Raw genomic sequence first — 19,346 nt, 5'->3', positions numbered from 1 at the left:
AATCACGTGTGTTTATTAGCCGACCGTCAGATAATGTTGACTGTTTAGTGTCTCTCGCGTTTCATCTGCCACTCATTGTGGTTTCAAGTAGCTGCGGCGCCTCTGTAAGTGAATTTGCTCTCTCCGGATCTAAGCATCATGGCCAAGACCGGATTCTGCGATTCCATACCACTGCTGGACTTGCACAAGAAGGTGAGTTTAAAGTTGAAATATAATGCGTACAGTTTTGTGTATTCGACTTACCCATAATGTGTCCAAACATTTAAATGCGCACAACACCGGTGACCCACACCTGCGAGTTTGTTTATCCCTTTCCAAGTAAATCACATTGTATTTGTCACATGCGCCGAATGTAACAGGTGTTAACCATCCCGTGAAATCCTTACTTAGAAGCCCTTAACTCTATTTTTAACTGCATGGTTGGTTAAGAAAATATTTACTAAATGAACTGGTTCTATCTTTATACCCGTCGCACGACCCACTGGTTGATGCTTAGTTATAAAACCCTCTTAGGCCTCACTCCCCCCTAAGATGCCTACTGCAGCCCTCGTCCTCCACATACAACACCTGTTCTGCCAGTCACATTTAGTTAAAGGTCCCAAAAGAACACATCCCTGGGTCGCTCCTCTTTTCAACTAGCGACTGGAACAAGCTGCAAAAAAGAACACTCAACTGTGCATTTATCTCCATCTCTTCATTCAAGGACTCAATCATGGACACTCGAACAGACAGTTGTGGCTGCTACGCGTGATGTATTGTTGTCTCTGCCTTACCTTTGTGCTGTTCAGGGGCGAAAATCTGATATCAACTTTGGGGGGGACAATTACATGACATTTTCTCAAGAGCAATTCCTGAGGGGGACACCAAAAGTAGTGCTGTAACACATAGCCTACGTTGTAATATGGTAAATGTATATTGAGGAACCAAAGAAATAAGGTGTTTGTGTACTCCTAACTACTGGTACCCAAAACTACACAACTAATCACAACAGCAATACCATTGCCTTTAACCTGTTGGGGGTAGGGGGCAGTATTGACACGGCCGGATAAAAAACGTACCCGATTTAATCTGGTTACTACTCCTGCCCAGTAACTAGAATATGCATATAATTATTGCCTTTGGATAGAAAACACCCTAAAGTTTCTAAAACTGTTTGAATGGTGTCTGTGAGTATAACAGAACTCATATGGCAGGCAAAAACCTGAGAGGATTCTATATGGGAAGTGGCCTGTCTGACAAGTTGTTGTTCATCTGGGCTCTTTTTATTGAAGACTGAGGATCTTTGCTCTAACGTGACACTTCCTACGGCTCCCATAGGCTCTCAGAGCCCGGGAAAAAGCTGAACAATATCGAGGCAGCCTCTGGCTGAAACACATTATCGCTTTTGGCAAGTGGCCGATCAGAGTACTATGGGCTTAGGCGCGTGCCCGAGTCAACCCCATGCTTTATTTTCTTTCGTCTGTTTACCTAAATGCAGATTCCCGGTCGGAATATTATCGCTTTTTTACGAGAAAAATGGCATAAAAATAGATTTTAAACAGCGGTTGACATGCTTCGAAGTACGGTAATGGAATATTTAGAATTTTTTTGGGTCACGAAATGCGCCATGCTCGTAACCCTTATTTACCCTTTCGGATAGTGTCTTGAACGCACGAACAAAACGCCGCTATTTGGATAAAACTATGGATTATTTGGGACCAAACCAACATTTGTTATTGAAGTAGAAGTCCTGGGAGTGCATTCTGACGAAGACAGCAAAGGTAATAACATTTTTCTTATAGTAAATCTGACTTTGGTGAGTGCTAAACTTGCTGGGCGTCTAAATAGCTAGCCCTGTGATGCCGGGCTATCTACTGAGAATATTGCAAAATGTGCTTTCACCGAAAAGCTATTTTAAAATCGGACATATCGAGTGCATAGAGGAGTTCTGTATCTATAATTCTTAAAATAATTGTTATGCTTTTTGTGAACGTTTATCGTGAGTAATTTAGTAAATTCACCGGAAGTTTGCGGGGGGTATGCTAGTTCTGAACGTCACATGCTAATGTAAAAAGCTGTTTTTTGATATAAATATGAACTTGATTGAACATAACATAATGTCCTAGGTGTGTCATCTGATGAAAATCATCAAAGGTTAGTGCTGCATTTAGCTGTCTTCTGGGTTTTTGTGACATTATATGCTAGCTTGAAAAATGGGTGTCTGATTATTTCTGGCTGGGTACTCTGCTGACATAATCTAATGTTTTGCTTTCGTTGTAAAGCCTTTTTAAAATCTGACAGTGTGGTTAGATTAACGAGAGTCTTGTCTTTAAATAGCTGTAAAATAGTCATATGTTTGAGAAATTGAAGTAATAGCATTTCTAAGGTATTTGAATAACGCGCCACAGGATTCCACTGGCTGTTACGTAGGTGGGACGATTTCGTCCCGCCGGCCCTAGAGAAGTTAACAAATCTTAGTTCAGTCACCAGTTTAAGTTGAGTGGGGGTATCCATGGCATTTTCCAATTATGTTCCTATTTTACAAGTTTAAAAAATTTAGAACCTTTCATAATGTTGCCAAACAAAGACTCAACAAACATACCTGAGACTCCCTGTCTCTGCCAGTCTGCCCCTGCATATCTGTCCCCAACTCTGCTGTCTGTGTGCCATCTGTTGCCTGCTCTGCCTAATGACATCATTGTGAAACATTACATTTAGAATTTCACTTCTTTCTTATGAACATTTTATCAACTAGTCTGAGATATTAGGCTACTAGGGTTCTTACTTTGCGTTTTGGTGTACTGAAAAATACTCTGATGTCCGTCTTTTTTCTGCCATTTTTCTACCTGGCTGGCTACACACACACACAGTATGTAGGTTATTTACAGTAGGAGATGGGCTTCTATCATATCTTCTATCATTCTATATGGGCTTTGTTCTAAAAGGTAGCTAGCAAATGTGAAACGGATTGCAGTGACAAGAGTTGACAGCCGTATGAGTTCACCATTTACACAACATATGCTGCAACCTTTTGTAATTTTAATCGTTTGCTTCATATTGGCTGGCTTCCAACAATAGCTGAATTTGCAAAGCTAGCGAGCACCAATTCAGTGGTGTTTGCTATAATCTTTGCTACCCGGGTTAAATAAAGGTGAAAAAAATAATAATAAAAGTTCCCTTGCGACAATTTAGCTTTTGCAACGAGACCATTAAATATATTTAAAACAATGGTAGAAGAGTGTAGTTCTGTTCAGTTTATCACTAACCTTATCACAGGGACTTTGAAGCACTAACTTACATGCATGCTGATCTTGGAATACATGGACGATAGCAAAGATTCCATCTTTGACGAGGCCACAAATGGAATAGGTACTAGCTAGCTTAATAGTTAATATTTGCGCGCTAGCTCTGCATTTTCAGCTAGTGTGTGTGTGCGCGATTAACTGGATGAACCTCACGGCAGTTACGTGCAAACTAAGGAACTGGCAGTGGATCAAACCATTGTGAGGCAAAGGGCAGGGGGGGTCGCAATCTTTTGAAACGCGCTATTAAGTGTCTATAATCAGCACAATTGCTTTCATTGCGTATTATTAATATTATTTAAATTACATAGTTATGTTTCAGTGATATATTGGGGGGAACAAATCATATTTTTCCCAGGATGGGGGGGTCGTCGTCCCCCGTCCCCCCCGGGATTTCCGCCCCTGGTGCTGTTGTCTGTGCCCGTGCCCAATAATGTTTGTACCATTGTTTTATGCTGCTACCATGCTGTGTTCTTAGATCTCTATGTATTGTGGGTTCTCTTGTGATGTTTGTGTTGTCCTATATTTTTAATCCCAACCCTGCAGAAGGGCTTTTCCATTTTTGGTAGGCCGCCATTTGTAAATAGTAATTAGTAACGGACTTGCCTAGTTTAAATAAAGGTATTAAAACAATTTACATTAATTTTCTGGGTTTGGTTGGGAATGGTTTCATAGATCATTTGTAGCCCTTGACCATTACATATGTCATTGGATGAAGTCATCTTCTGTAGGAGGGCGTTTTGTTAAGGGTGTTTTCACATAGTCTTCTTTAAAGTGAACTCTGGGGTAAAATAAATGAAGGCAAAATAACTTTTTCTACTGCTTTTGGGTGAGAACTCAGCTCTTTTGCCAGTTCACATCCCTTTTTTTGTTTAGGCCTCTGTCGTCTTTGCATTCACATTGCAATATTTAGGAACAAACCAAGGTATTTTCACAACATTCACTCAATTCTCTCAGGGTTTTACGTAGTAAAGGACAAGCCATTCCATCAGGATGTGTTATTGAACAGCTTTTATTTATATATATGCTATTTATTCTGTTACATATATATATATATATATATGCCAGCCTATGTACATTTAGGAAGCTAATAGATTGCATTTAGTTGAAAGATTAAACATAATTCTAATCAGAAGCTACTATTAACATGTAAATAGTATTGGTAACAGAATAAATAGCAGAATAATAACTGCAGATTAATAACTGCTTTAATGAGAATTGTATACCCAAGGTAGGCTACTGCCCCTTTAAGAGCTAGAATAGATTTTTTTTTTATTTTAATTGTGATTCCCACCAACTGTTGCCTAATCACACTATTCAAAGCCCACAATCGAATAATCAGTTTCACGCTGTCTTGGCCTATAGATCAAATAATCATAACTACAAACATTTCTTCCCCCCACGAAGCTGCACGTCATTTTCTCTTGTGGGGTAATGGCAGGGAAAACTGTTGCACTAGTTTAGTGTGTGGTGTGGGAATAATGACAAGCGCACCGGGGGAGCTTTGTTTTCACATTACCCTGAAAAAGGGAACCGAACTGAGAAATTCAAGCAAATCAAACTCAGACCAACTCTTGATGGTCTGTTCGTTTGGCTTTGGGGGCTCTTTTTGAGGGGTCTGAGTTCCTTTTGGAGTGTGAACACTGAACAAAAGTTCACACAAATTGTCTGAAAGGGACAAAGTGAGGACATCCTAACACGTTGCTTGTGATATGGTTTATGAAACAGACTTTACCTTTCATATCAGCAAGAATCCATAACAAAATATTCAATTAGTACACACCTATAGGGTTAGGGTGCTTGTTTGCGGAAAACAGTATCTGTGTGTAACAGACGGACACCACAAACATGTTGTCACTGAAATACTGTTGGCTGCAACTGTTACAACCAGTTAAAACTGTACAGCAGTGGAGGCTGCTGAGGGGAGGACAGCTCTTAATGGTTGGAAGGGAGAAAATGAATATGTATGTGATACCATTCCGCTCCAGCCATTACCACAAGCCCATTCTCCCAAATTAAGGCACCACCAGCCTCCTGTGGTATACAGTGTTTTGCATTTGTGAAATACACTGCTCAAAAAAATAAAGGGAACACTTACACAACACAATGTAACTCCAAGTCAATCACACTTCTGTGAAATCACAGAAGTTCTGCTGCCTGCAACATCCTCCAGCATGACCGGTTTGGCGGTGGGTCAGTCATGGTGTGGGGTGGCATTTCTTTGGGGGGCCGCACAGCCCTCTGTGCTCGCCAGAGGTAGCCTGACTGCCATTAGGTACCGAGATGAGATCCTCAGACCCCTTGTGAGACCATATGCTGGTGCGGTTGGCCCTGGGTTCCTCCTAATGCAAGACAATGCTAGACCTCATGTGGCTGGAGTGTGTCAGCAGTTCCTGCAAGAGGAAGGCATTGATGCTATGGACTGGCCCGCCCGTTCCCCAGACCTGAATCCAATTGAGCACATCTGGGACATCATGTCTCGCTCCATCCACCAACGCCACGTTGCACCACAGACTGTCCAGGAGTTGGCGGATGCTTTAGTCTAGGTCTGGGAGGAGATCCCTCAGGAGACCATCCTCTACCTCATCAGGAGCATGCCCAGGCGTTGTAGGGAGGTCATACAGGCACGTGGAGGCCACACACACTACTGAGCCTCATTTTGACTTGTTTTAAGGACATTACATCAAAGTTGGATCAGCCTGTAGTGTGGTTTTCCACTTTCATTTTGAGTGTGACTCCAAATCCAGACCTCCATGGGTTGATAAATTGGATTTCCATTGATTATTTTTGTGTGATTATGTTGTCAGCACATTCAACTATGTAAAGAAAAGTATTTAATAAGATTATTTCTTTCATTCAGATCTAGGATGTGTTGTTTAAGTGTTCCCTTTATTTTTTTGAGCAGTATATTTTTGATGTGATCTGAAGGTAGAGGGATTTGTTTCTGGAACTATACCGCAACTGAGCATTGCTTCACGTTTAGATGTATTTGGCTGTTTTGGTTTTCCTGTTTTTATAAAAGTAAAAAGTCTAACATTTCATGCTATTCTACTTACTTTTACATATTAGCAGATTTTATTTGTTTTTATACCACACAAATTACCTAAATTACAGGCTAAGAATGGACAGAGATTCTTTAACTGCTGGCTACTCTTCTGTGACTTAACCCAATGAGAGAAGGTCACAAGTGTTTCCCTAATCTGTCTGGGTTTACATATTCTATTGTAGGGAAGTTAATAGGTTAATCAATTGATAGTGACAGAATTATGCTGAACAAAAATATAAACGCAACCATTTCTACAATTTTACTGAGTTAGTTGATATAAGGAAATTGTCAATTTAAATAAATTAGGCCCTAATCAATGCAGGTGAAGCTGGCTATGGAGGTCCTGGGCTGGCAGGGTTACACGTGATCTGCGGTTGTGAGGCAGGTTGGACGTACTGCCAAATTCTCTAAAACAACGTTGGAGGCAGCTTATGGTAGAGAAATTAACATTAAATTCTTTGGCAACGGCTCTGGTGGACATTCCTGCAGTCAACATGTCAATTGCACACTCCCTCAACTTGAGACATCTGTGACAAAACTACATGTTTTAGTGGCCTTTTATTTTTCCATAGCACAAGGTGCACCTGTGTAATCATTCTGTTTAATCAGCTTCTTGCTATACCACAGCTGTCAAATGGATGGATTATCTTGGCAAAGGGGAAATGCTCACTAACAGGCATGTAAACAAATTTGTGCACAATTTGAGAGAAGGTTTTGTGCCTATGGAACATTTCTGGGATCTTTTATTTCAGCTCATGAAACATGGGACCAACACTTTACATGTTGCGTTTTATATTTAGCGTTTTTAGTTCAGTCTAGATTACTTCCCAAGCAAAGTTAGCCTCAATGTCAAAAACAATACAATGATATCCCAATATGCATCAGATGTAATGTAAGTTACTTGAATCTGGTGTATTGTGAAGTCAATAACTCTGATAAATACATAATGGGCAAGAATTATTATTGTAGTTGTAGGCAATCAAAGTTGATCTCTGTTCCTCTTCGCACTCTCCTTCTCACCCTGAACAGAACACAGGCTAGTCTGCGCACAGATGGTGTATTTTGAGGGGGACCAAGCCTAATCAAAAACAATTTTTGGCAGAAACCGTTGACTCTCCTCCTGAACTGCCACCGTAGCTCTACACTGCACAGCCATTTGTTAAGTAGCACAAACGATTTTGATCAGCCAGAGAAGAGCAGACGGGCGTAGGGTTGGATTGTCTACTGCAGTGTGTAAAAACAGTTTAGTTTTATTTACACCATCCCAGCATCTTAGAAATATAACTTTGATCTGTGCTTAGTAGCCTGTTAATCATTTGATTGAGACCACACTAAATAGCCTATAGGTGCATTTGATATTGCGCGCACAGGGGAGAATCAGAGATGAGGGGTGGCATCGCGCACGTATGTACACACTTCATTTGGAAAGTATTCAGACCCCTTTGCTTTTTCCAGATATTGTTTTGTTACAGACGTATTCTAAAATGTATTTAAAAAGATCGTCTCAATCTACACACAATACCCCATAATGACAAAGCGAAAACAGGTTTTTAGAAATGTTGGCTGTTTTTTATAAATTATACCTTATTCACTTACCTATTCAGACCCTTGCTATGAAATTTAGCTCAGGTGCATCCTGTTTCCATTGATCATCCTTGAGCTGTTTCTACACCTTGATTGGAGTCCACCTGTGGTAAATTCAATTGATTGGACATGATTTGGAAAGGGCAGTGCCACAGTTGGCAGTGCATGTCAGAGCAAAAACCAAGCCATAAGGTTGAAGGAATTGTCTGTAGAGCTCCGAGACAAGATTGTGTCAAGGCACAGATGCGGGGAAGGGTACCAAAAAATGTCTACATCATTGTAGGTCCCCTTAGAACACAGTGGCCTCCATTATTCTTAAATGGAAGTAGTTTAGAACCACCAAGACTCTTCCTAGAGCTGGCCAAACTGAGCAATTGGGGGAGAGGGGCCTTGGTCAGGGAGGTGACCAAGAACCCAATGGTCACTCTGACTGAGTTCCTCTCTAAAGATGGGAGAACCTTCCATAAGGACAACCATCTCTGTAGCACTCCACCAATCAGGCCTTTTATGGTAGAGTGGCCAGATGGAAGCCACTCCTCAGTAAAATGCACATGACAACCTGCTTGGAGTTTGACAAAAGGCACCTGAAGGACTCTCAGAACATGAGAAACAACATTCTCTGGTCTGATGAAACCAAAATGGCATTCAGGCCAAAGAATTCAAAGCGTCACATTTGGAGGAAACCTGGCACCATCCCTACGGGGAAGCATGGCGGTGGCAGCAGCATGCTGTGGGGATGTTTTTCAGTGGCAGGGACTGGGAAACTAGTCAGGGTTGAGGCAAAGATGAATGGAGCAAAGTACAGAGATCCTTGATGAAAACCTACTCAGGACCTCCGGCTGGGGCGACGGTTAACCTTCCAACAGGATAACGACCCTTAGCACACAGCCAACACAACACAGGAGTGGCTTCAGGACAAGTCTCCGAATGTCCTTGAGTGGCCCAGCCAGAGCCCAGACTTGAACCCGATCGAACATCTCTGGAGAGACCAGAAAATGGCTGTGCAGCAATGCTCCCCAGCCAACCTGACAGAGCATGAGAGGATCTGCAGAGAAGAATGGGAGGAACTCCCCAATACAGGTGTGCCAAGCTTGTAGCATCATACCCAAGAAGACTCAAGGCTGTAATTGCTGCCAAAGGTGCTTCAACAAAGTACAGAGTAAATGGTCTGAACACTTATGTAAATGTTATTTCAGTTAATACAGTTTATTTCTAAACCTGGTTTCTCTTTGTCATTATGCGGGTATTGTCTGTAGATTGATTGATAGGGGGATTGAATCCATTTTGAGGCTGTAACAAAATGTGTAAGTCCAGGTCTGAATACTTTCCAAATGCATTTTCAATTTCAGACAAGCGGATGGTTTTGTCATTTTTAAATCTAGTCTGTGGGAGGGTCGTTGTAATTTGTCAAATGTCAATATTTCTCGTTTTTAAGAATGCTTATTAGGATATCAACTCAGCAAAAAAAGAGACGTCCCTTTTTCAGGACCCTGCCTTTCAAAGATAATTTGTAAAAATCCAAATAACTTCAGATCTTTATTGTAAAGGCTTGAAACAGTTTCCCATGCTTGTTCAATGAACCATAAACAATTAATGAACATCAAACCAAAGTTTATTTGTCACGTGCACCAAATACAACCGGTGTAGACCATACAGTGAAATGCTTAACATGCACCTATGGAACGGTCGTTAAGACACTAAACAGCTTACAGACGGTGGACAAATTAGAGTCACAGTTATGAAAATTTAGGACACTAAAGAGGCCTTTCTACTGACTCTGAACAACACCAAAAGAAAGATGCCCAGGGTCCCTGCTCGCCTGTGTGAATGTGCCGTAGGCATGCTGCAAGGAGACATGAGGACTGCAGATGTGGCCAGGGCAATAAATTGCAATGTCCGTACTGTGAGACCCCTAAGACAGCACTACAGGGAGACAGGACGGACAGCTGATTGTCCTCGCAGTGGCAGACCACGTGTAACAACACCTGCACAGGATCGGTACATCCATACAAAACACCTGCGGTACAGGATGGCAACAATTGCCCGAGTTACACCAGGAACGCACAAATCCAATCCCTCCATTAGTGCTCAGACTGTCTGCAATAGGCTGGACTGAGGGCTTGTAGGCCTGTTGTAAGGCAAGTCCTCACCAGACATCACCGGTAACAGTCTCCTATGGGCACAAACCCACTGTCGCTGGACATGACAGGACTGGCAAAAAGTGCTTTTCACTGACGAGTTGCGGTTTTCTCTCACCAGGGGTGATGGTCGGATTCACGTTTCTCGACGAAGGAATGAGCGTTACGCCGAGGCTTGTACTCTGGAGCAGGATCGAGGTGGAGGGTCCGTCATGGTCTGGGGCGGTGTCTCACAACATCATCGGACTGGGCTTGTTGTCATTGCAGACAATCTCAACGCTGTGCGTTACAGGGAAGACATCCTCCTCCCTCATGTGGTACCCTTCCTGCAGGCTCATCCTGACATGACCCTCCAGCATGACAATGCCACCAGCCATACTGCTTGTTCTGTGAGTGATTTCCTGCAAGACAGGAATATCAGTGTTCTGCCATGGCCAGCAAAGAGCCCGGATCTCAATCCCATTGAGCTCATCTGGGACCTGTTGGATCGGAGGGTGAGGGCTAGGACCATTCCCCCCAGAAATGTCCGGGAACTTGCCGGTGCCTTCGTGGGAGAGTGGGGTAACATCTCACAGCAAGAACTGGCAAATCTGGTGCAGTCCATGAGGAGGAGATGCACTGCAGTACTTAATGGTGGCCACACCAGATACTGACTGTTACTTTTGATTTTGACGCCCCCCCCCCCTTTGTTCAGGGACACATTATTACATTTCTGTTAGTCACATGTCTGTGGAACTTGTTCAGTTTGTCTCAGTTGTTGAGTCTTGTTATGTTCATACAAATATTTACACATGTTAAGTTTGCTGCAAATAAATGCAGTTGACAGTGAGGATGTTTCTTTTGTTTTTTGCTGAGTTTATATAGGTAACCGTTCTGTACATTTTTCATCCGTCCCTAAGATGTATTTTTGGCCGCCTCCAACACAGGTGGTGGAAGAGAGACGAGCCCCCTTAAGAGCCTTGGCCAATGCCTGTGGGCCCAAAGAGCGTTGGCAGCCCCAGGAGGGAGAGTCCAGGGGGACCTACCAGAAAACTGAGCCAGAGGCCAGATGGGTACGCCACCTCTTTCATTCTGATTGAGCCTGAAATGCCTTCTATTCAATTTCCTCTTCCCCCTGTTAACGCTCTTCCGTCTGTTCTGGAGTGTAATCATTAGTCCATACTGTAAAATTTGAGTTTCTATTGGACAAATTCAGGTAGGTTCCTTTCAGTTTGCTTATGTTTAAGGAGTGTTTTGCAACAATCGGCGTAATGAATAAACCCCAGCCGCGAAGGCCCACATTCAAGTGCATATACTAATTTCTGTCTCACCCCATTGATTACTCTCTAGTCTTTATGCATCGAGTACACATCAAATAATTTATTGAAGTCTCAGAACAGTATGTGGAGTCTCCATATTAATGCACTCTTACAATACCATATTTTGACATCTTATCCTTCCTCTGTGCCACACTCTGTTAATGTAATTGTCCTGCTGTGTATGTCTGTGCAGGCCAGGAGGCTGCCTGTGTCGACAGATGATGGCATTATCATGGGCTTCCATGAGGACGACAGCCCCTCTCATTCAGGTCACTGCAATATACTCCTGTACCAAATATAGCATATAATTGTGTGTCAAGCCATGTCTGTACTAAGTTAACCCTATCTCTACTAAGGTCAGATGGCTGTATGGAGGAAGAGGCTGTGCTGATCTACCTGCATGGCCTCCAGGGCCTCTATAGCCTGCAGGCGTTGGTGCCTGGCATGCTTCGTCATGAGACTGAGCTGGCCATGGAGACGCTTGGTCTTATCTACGACAGGAGCTACGCATGGGACATCTTCTCTGACATGATGGTGGGGGGTCTAATAGAGGTGGTTCCATGTAATGAGTAGCCTTGCCTCAGACCCAGTTAGTCTTGTTAGAGCCCAGAGTTAATTCCTAGGATTTTTAGCTTTCTAGGCTATAACTCACACTCTTGTCACAACTTAGGAAAGTTGAACAAGATTGGGAGTGGGCTTGTTTTGTTAGTCAAGAATGGCTCTACATTTGGATCAGTAAATGGGTTTCCATCTACAGTTTCTATGCACGTAGAGTCATACTGTATCATTTTTTTATCACGTCAGCTGTGCTGCAGGAGGAAGTTTTGGTACAATTTTATAAATGTGGACAGATCATTTGTTCGTTCAACGTGGTGGGATCTTTTTGTGTCTGAAATTAATTCCGCAAGATATTGATTTTAGCAACCATAAACTTTGAGTCACGACATGGCGTGCCAAGACCAGAGGAGGCACATTTGCTATTTAATGCAACTGTTTTTGTTACAAAACTATCGGTAGAGTTGAAACTGTGATGGAAATGCAAACTTTAGATTTTTTGGGGTGAAAACTTTAAGTACATTTTGTGTGCGATATGTCATCACGCACTGATTTGTCTGCAAATTTCAGTTTGGTGGAAATGCCACTGGGAGAATGTTTGAATATCCGCATGAAAATCTTTCGCCGATGGGATGGAAACCAAGCTAGTGGAGTTATTTTGTTGCTTTGCTGTAGCTCTGTCATTGACACTGCCTCCTTTTCCAGAGAAGTCAGTTGCGGTTCACCTTCCCCAATGCAGACCTACCCAGACCTTTCACATACACCACCCGCGCCATCCTGGTCGACTGGCTCATCCAAGTCCATGTGAGTTCCCCTCGTGTCCCTCTACTATTTATTTAAAAGGATTTCCTGGTTAAAATGTACTCAAATTGCTACTTCTCAAATTTAGGAAATGTGCACTTGACAACAGATTGACCCTCTAAACTGAAGCAGTTTAAGCAGATGCCCTTCAACTTACCTAAGACTAAATGTATGTGGTAGAATTCAGGCCATTGTGTCCTCCCATCACCCCTGCCTCTTACAGGAGGTGTTCCATTTCTCAGAGGAGACCCTCTACCTGTCTGTCCACCTCCTGAACCGCTGCCTACACCAGATCAAGGTGAACACAGCCAAGCTGCAGCTGCTGGGAGTGGTCTGTCTCTTCCTGGCTGCCAAGAAAGAAGAGTGTCTTCTCCCTGAGGTATTCTACATCAGACCAGGGTCAGATGCATATGGTGTTCTTCACCAATGTTTTCCCTCACTGAAGCCATTATGCCTAGCTTGGTGTAGCATAATCAAGTAAGAGTTGGATATATGTTGGGTTCTTCCAGACTTTCAAACACTGACAGTGGGAGCTAGAGAAGGGGATTGAGCAGGGTTTGTTTTGGACCAGGGCTTTCTCAAGTGTTCTCCAACACCGTCCCTCTCTCCAGGTGTCTGAGCTGTGCTTCCTCATGGAGAATGGCTACTCCAATAGACAGCTGCTCCGTATGGAGCGCCGGGTGCTCACTGAGCTGAAGTTTGAGCTTTCCCACTGCTCTCCGCTGCACTTCCTGCTCCTCTCTGCCTCAATCGCCCACTGCAGCGCTAAGGTGGGTGAACCCTCAACACTTTAACCCTGAGCAGTTTGGCCAGATTCTAGAATGGATGCCATTGCCATGTTGGCTCCTTTATTCTCTAAATGTTGGTGAGATAACAAGACGAGTGCCTCCGACAGTTCCCTCAAATGACAGAGCAGTGAATTTAACACCCGTTTTTTTTGTTTAGCCTTCGGGATAATATGTATCCAAATTGGTACTGTATTGTGATGTCAACAAATTGCATGTCTACCTTCACTGGACATCTTTAATAGGGATTTAAAACTTTCAGAAATAAACCGCACAATGCAGAAGCGTCAATTAGCACTTAGCAAGTGCTATGTGGCGCCCTGGGAATGTTCAGACAGAAACCGCATTGGCCAAATGACTGCTTTAACCTAGTTGCTAGTCAAACTGCTCAGATTATCAGATCAACATGAAAATGTTAGTAATCTGAGATGTGCAGCACAACCGCAATAAAGACAACCTGGACCATCCCCCTTTACGTGTCTCTACGTCCAGGTGGTGTGGATGGCCCGTTACCTGCTGGAGCTCTCTCTGTTGGAGGGACAGTGTGTGGTGTTCTTGGCTGCCCACCTGGCTGGGGCTGCCCTCTGTCTGGCCCGCAGGGTACTGCAGGAGCCCCCCACCCCAGAGGGAGAGACTGCCTGGTGTGTTGCCTCCAGTATCCACGTAGGCAGGTGAGGAGAGGCTCTTTTCTTGATTGAAAATATACTTGACATGATACCCAATAATTTTCACAATTAGACTTTGAAGTGGAATGTACTTCTGTTGTGTTTTGACCCAAACTTTTTCTCCTGTCTGCCTCCTTCAGTGAGACGACCCTGCTGAGGATAATGTTCATCCAGGCAGGGGCTGCAGCCCAGGCCCAGAGCAGAGACACCCGTGCTACTTTCCTCAAGTACTCCACAGCAGGGACCATGCATGTCAGCAGCCACCCGTCCCTGCTGAGTGCCCCCTGTCTGTTGGGCCTGCCAACTGCACACACCTGAAGCCCCACAGTAGCCTACACATGAATAAGGTGCGCGTCACTGTTTTTCTATGGGAATGGGCCATTTTAGGAAGAATGAGTATCACATTTTGAGGAAGGGAGACGGACATCTGAAATGAGGACTGCTGGCCCTTACAGTCACCTTTTACTTCTTACAGACATTTCATATTGTAAACGAGAGAGCTTGAGATGAAGGCTTGCGAGATTACATTTGACCCACCACATCAAGAAGAGGTGTGAGGGGGAGGAAGAGGACAGTCAATATAATATGCAGAACCAAACTGACTTGTATGGTTAAGCAGGACTTGCGTGCCTGTTCTGGACTGGACAGTGCCACATTTCTTTTATGCTCTTATCTTGGATCTAATTGTGAATAAAAAAAAATAATGTTTTCTTTCGATGATGCTTCATCTTTTTTACTGTTTCTTGTAAAATGTTTGGACAAAAAGCAGGCTTCCATTGTTTAAATGTGTCATGGTTTAATGGAACTTTTTTAATAATGTTAAATAAAGTTGTCTGCTAGCATTTGTTGTAAGCTACCTCTCTAAGTTTCTGCTTGCACTTATTTATATAGCCTGGCTACATCTGCCCCTTAGCTTAGGGATTCTTGAAAGTCGGGACAATCCTTGTCCAGCAGATAAACTGTCTACTGTGCATTCGGAAAGTATTCAGACCCCTTTTTCCACATTTTGTTACATTATAGCCTTAATCTAAAATGTATGAAAAACAACAATTTAATACATCTACACAATACCCCATAATGACAAAGGGAAAACAGGCTATTAGGAAAGAATCTTGCTATGAGACTCAAAATTGACCTCTAGTGCATGCTCTCGCCATTGAGCATTCTTAATGTTTCTACAACTTGATTGGAGTCCACCTGTGGTAAATTCAATTGGTTGGACATGATTTGGAAAGGCACACACCTGTCTATATAGTGTCTCACAGTTGACAGTACATGTCAGAGCAAAAACCAAGCCCTGAGGTGAAGGGAATCGTCTGTAGAGCTCCGAGACAAGATGTGGGGATTTTTTTCAGCGGCAGGGACTAGAAGACTAGTCAGGATTGTGGCAAAAATGAACTTTGCAAAGTACAGAGATCCTTGATGAAAACCTGCTCAGGACCTCCGACTGGGGCGACGGTTTACCTTCCAACAGGATAACGACCCTAAGAGCACAGCCAAGACAACACAGGAGTGGCTTCGGGACAAGTCTCTGAATGTCCTTGAGTGGCCCAGCCAGAGCCTGGACTTGCTGGCAGCATTCTGGATCATTGCTACTCTAACTTCTGCGACACATACAAAGCCCTCCCTCGCCCTGCTTTTGGCAAATCTGACCAAGACTCCGTTTTGTTGCTCCCAGCCTATAGACCGAAACTTAAACAGGAAATACCCGTGCTAAGGTCTGTTCAACACTGGTCCGACCAATCTGATTCCACGCTTCAAGATTGCTTCGATCACGTGGACTGGGATATGTTCTGGATAGCCTCAGACAACATTGACGTATACACTGATTTGGCGAGTGAGTTTATTAGCAAGTGCATTGGTGATGTTGTACCCATGGTGATGACTAAAGCCTTCCCCAACCAGAAACCGTGGATTGATGGCAGCATTCGCTGCGAACCACTGCTTTAAATCAGGGCAAGGGGCCAGAAACATGACCGAATACAAAGTGTAGCTATTCCCTCCACAAGGCAATCAAACAAGCTAATTGTCAGTATAGAGACAAAGCAGAGGCGCAATTCAATGGCTCAAATACGAGACGTATGTGGGGTCTACAGTCAATTGCAGATTACAAAAAGAGAACCAGCCCCATTGCGAACACCGACGTCTTGCTACCAGACAAACTAAACCACTTCTTTGCTTGCTTTGAGGACAGTACACGGCCTGCTACCAAAACCTGCAGGCTCTCCTTCACCGCAGCCAACGTGAGTAAAACTTTTAAACGTGTTAACCCTCGCAAGGCTGCCGGCCCAGATAGCATCCCTAGCCGCATCCTCAGAGCATGCGCAGACCAGCTGGCTGGTGTGTTTTTCAATCAGTCCCTATTACAATCTGCTGTTCCCACATGCTTCAAGAGGGCCACCCTTGTTCCTGTTCCTAAGAAAGCTAAGGTAACTGAGCTAAAGACTATCGCCCTGTAACACTCACTTTCGTCATCATGAAGTGCTTTGAGAGACTAGTCAAGGATCCTATCACCTCCAACCTACCTGACACCCTAGACCCACTCCAATTTTCTTACCGCCCCAATAGGTCCACAGATGACGCAATCACACTGCACACTACCCTAACCCATCTGGACAAGAGGAATACCTATGTCAGAATGCTGTTCATCAATTACAGCTCAGCATTTAACACCACAGTACCCACCAAACTCTTCATTAAGCTCGTCCCTGGGTCTCTACCCCGCCCTGTGCAACTGGGTCCTGGACTTTCTGACGTGCTGTCCCCAGGTGGTGAGGGTAGGAAACAAAATCTCCACCCCGCTGATCCTCAACACTAGGGCCCCACAACGGTGCGTTCTCAGCCCTCTCCTGTACTCCCTGTTCACCCACGACTGCGTGGCCATGCACTCCTCCAACTCAATCATCAAGTTTTCAGATGACGCTACAGTGGTAGCCTTGATTACCAACAACGACGAGACGGCCTACAGGGAGGAGATGAGGGCCCTCGGAGTGTGGTGTCAGGAAAATAACCTCACACTCAACGTCAACAAAACAAAGGAGATGATCGTGGACTTCAGGAAACAGCAGAGGGAGCACCTCCCTATCCACATCGACGGAACAGTAGTGAAGGTGGAAAGTTTTAAGTTCTTCGGCGTACACATCACAGACAAACTGAAATGGTCCACCCACATAGACAGCGTGGTGAAGAAGGCGCAACAGTGCCTCTTCAACCTCAGGAGGCTGAAGAAATGTGGCTTGTCACAAAAAACACTCACAAACTTTTACAGATGCACAATCGAGATCATCCTGTCGGGCTGTATCACCGCCTGGTACGGCAACTGCTCCGCCCACAACCGTAAGGCTCTCCAGAGGGTAGTGAGGTCTGCACAACGCATCACCAGGGGCAAACTACCTGCGCTCCAGGACACCTACACCCGATGCCACAGGAAGGTCAAAAAGACCATCAAGGACAACAACCACCCGAACCACTGCCTGTTCACCCCGCTATCATCCAGAAGGTGAGGTCAGTACAGGTGCATCAAAGCTGGGACTGAGAGACAGAAGCTGTTTTTCAATCTCAAGGCCATCAGACTGTTGAACAGCCATCCCTAACATTGAGTGGCTGCTGCCAACATACTGACTCAAATCTCTAGCCACTTTAATAATTAACATTTGGATGTAATAAGTGTATCACTAGTCACTTTAAAAAATGCCACTTTATATGTTTACATACCCTACATTACTCATCTCATATGTATATACTGTACTCTATACCATGTACTGCATCTTGCCTAAGCCGCACAGCCATCGCTCATCCATATATTTATGTACATATCCTTATTCATTCCTTTACACTTGTGTATAAGGTAGTTGTTGTGAAATTGTTAGATTACTTGTTAGATATTACTGCATGGTCGGAACTAGAAGCACAAGCATTTCGCTACACTCGCATTAACATCTGCTAACCATGTATATGTGACTAATAAAATGTGATTTGATTTTGACTTGAACCTGATCGAACATCTCTGGAGAGACCTGAAAATAGCTGTGCAGCAAAGCTCCCTATCCAACCTGATAGAACTTGAGAGGATCTGCAGAGAAGAATGGGAGAAACTCCCCAAGTACAGGTGTGCCAAGCTTGTAGCATCATACCCAAGACTCGAAGCTGTAATATTTATGTAAATATATTTCTGTTTTTTAATTTGGCATAATTGAGCAAAAATGCTTTGTCATTGATTATTGGTTGATTATTGGGTGTAGATTGATGGGGGGGCAGTTTAATCTATTTTAGAATAAGGCTGTAACCTTATGGCGAAATCCTGCACGGAGCCTTCACCGTGCGCTGCCACTTAAGAGCACAGCGGTCAGAAAGGATGAAATAAAGATAGCTCTTCCGGCTCTCTAGGAGGTAGCTCTCGTTTGGCGAGGCAGTTTGTGCGTGCAATGCTGCATAAGTCTGGTTTATTTTCAGCGTGTTTAGTTTGTAAAGTGTTTAATTCTTTCATCGGTGTTCCTGCTCTAGGTCGTGGTTATCTTTTGGGACCGGTTATTGATCGCATGGATTAGTAGCAACATTGTTGCGAAGCTTTGACATACAAACCTCAGACGGACGGACCGTGCAACTGCAAGCCTGAAGTCAACAGCTAAGAATCGCTCTCACTCTTCAATGGGCTGTATTGGCATGGGAAACATGTGATAACATTGCCAAAGCAAGTGAAGTAGATAATATACAAAAGTGAAATAAACAAAAATGAACAGTAAACATTACTCACAGAAGTTCCAAAAGAATAAAGACATTTCAAATGTCATATGTGTATATATACAGTTGTAACGATGTGAAAATGGTTGAACTACAGAAGGGAAAATAAACATAAATATGGGTTGTATTTACAATGGCGTTTGTTCTTCACTGGTTGCCCTTTTCTTGTGGTAACAAGTCACAAATCTTGCTGCTGTGATGGCACACTGGTATTTTTTTCCACCTTTATTTAACCAGGTAGGCCAGTTGAGAACATGTTCTCATTTACAACTGCGACCTGGCCAAGATAAAGCAAAGCAGTGCGACACAAAGAACAACATAGAGTTACACATGGAATGCAGACAATAACACAATAGAAAAGTCTATATACAGTGTGTGCAAATTTATTTTATTTTTATTTCACCTTTATTTAATCAGATAGGCAAGTTGAGAACAAGTTCTCATTTACAATTG

General features: G+C 43.5%; 1 protein-coding gene across 2 annotated transcripts; it reads left to right on the top strand.

Annotated features, from left to right (window-relative positions):
* Positions 1-9: 9 nt before the first annotated feature.
* ccnp (cyclin P) lies at positions 10-14,994 on the top strand. Of its 2 annotated transcripts, XM_014163296.2 has the most exons (10): positions 10-192; positions 10,976-11,101; positions 11,541-11,616; positions 11,709-11,881; positions 12,608-12,706; positions 12,927-13,082; positions 13,315-13,473; positions 13,981-14,159; positions 14,294-14,500; positions 14,629-14,994. In XM_014163296.2, exons 1-9 carry the CDS (start codon positions 139-141, stop codon positions 14,469-14,471), a joined length of 1,200 nt encoding a protein of 399 aa, XP_014018771.1. In that variant the 5' UTR covers positions 10-138; the 3' UTR covers positions 14,472-14,500; positions 14,629-14,994. The 2 variants fall into 2 exon arrangements, with proteins under 2 accessions (XP_014018771.1, XP_014018770.1); XM_014163295.2 differs by having other exon boundaries at positions 14,294-14,922.
* The last annotated feature ends 4,352 nt before the right edge of the window (positions 14,995-19,346 follow it).

This window comes from Salmo salar, chromosome ssa20, assembly GCF_905237065.1.
Source record: "Salmo salar chromosome ssa20, Ssal_v3.1, whole genome shotgun sequence".
Classification (NCBI taxonomy): domain Eukaryota; kingdom Metazoa; phylum Chordata; class Actinopteri; order Salmoniformes; family Salmonidae; genus Salmo; species Salmo salar.
Note: the sequence above shows the minus strand (reverse complement) of the source record. Positions and strands in the feature narration are given on the sequence as shown.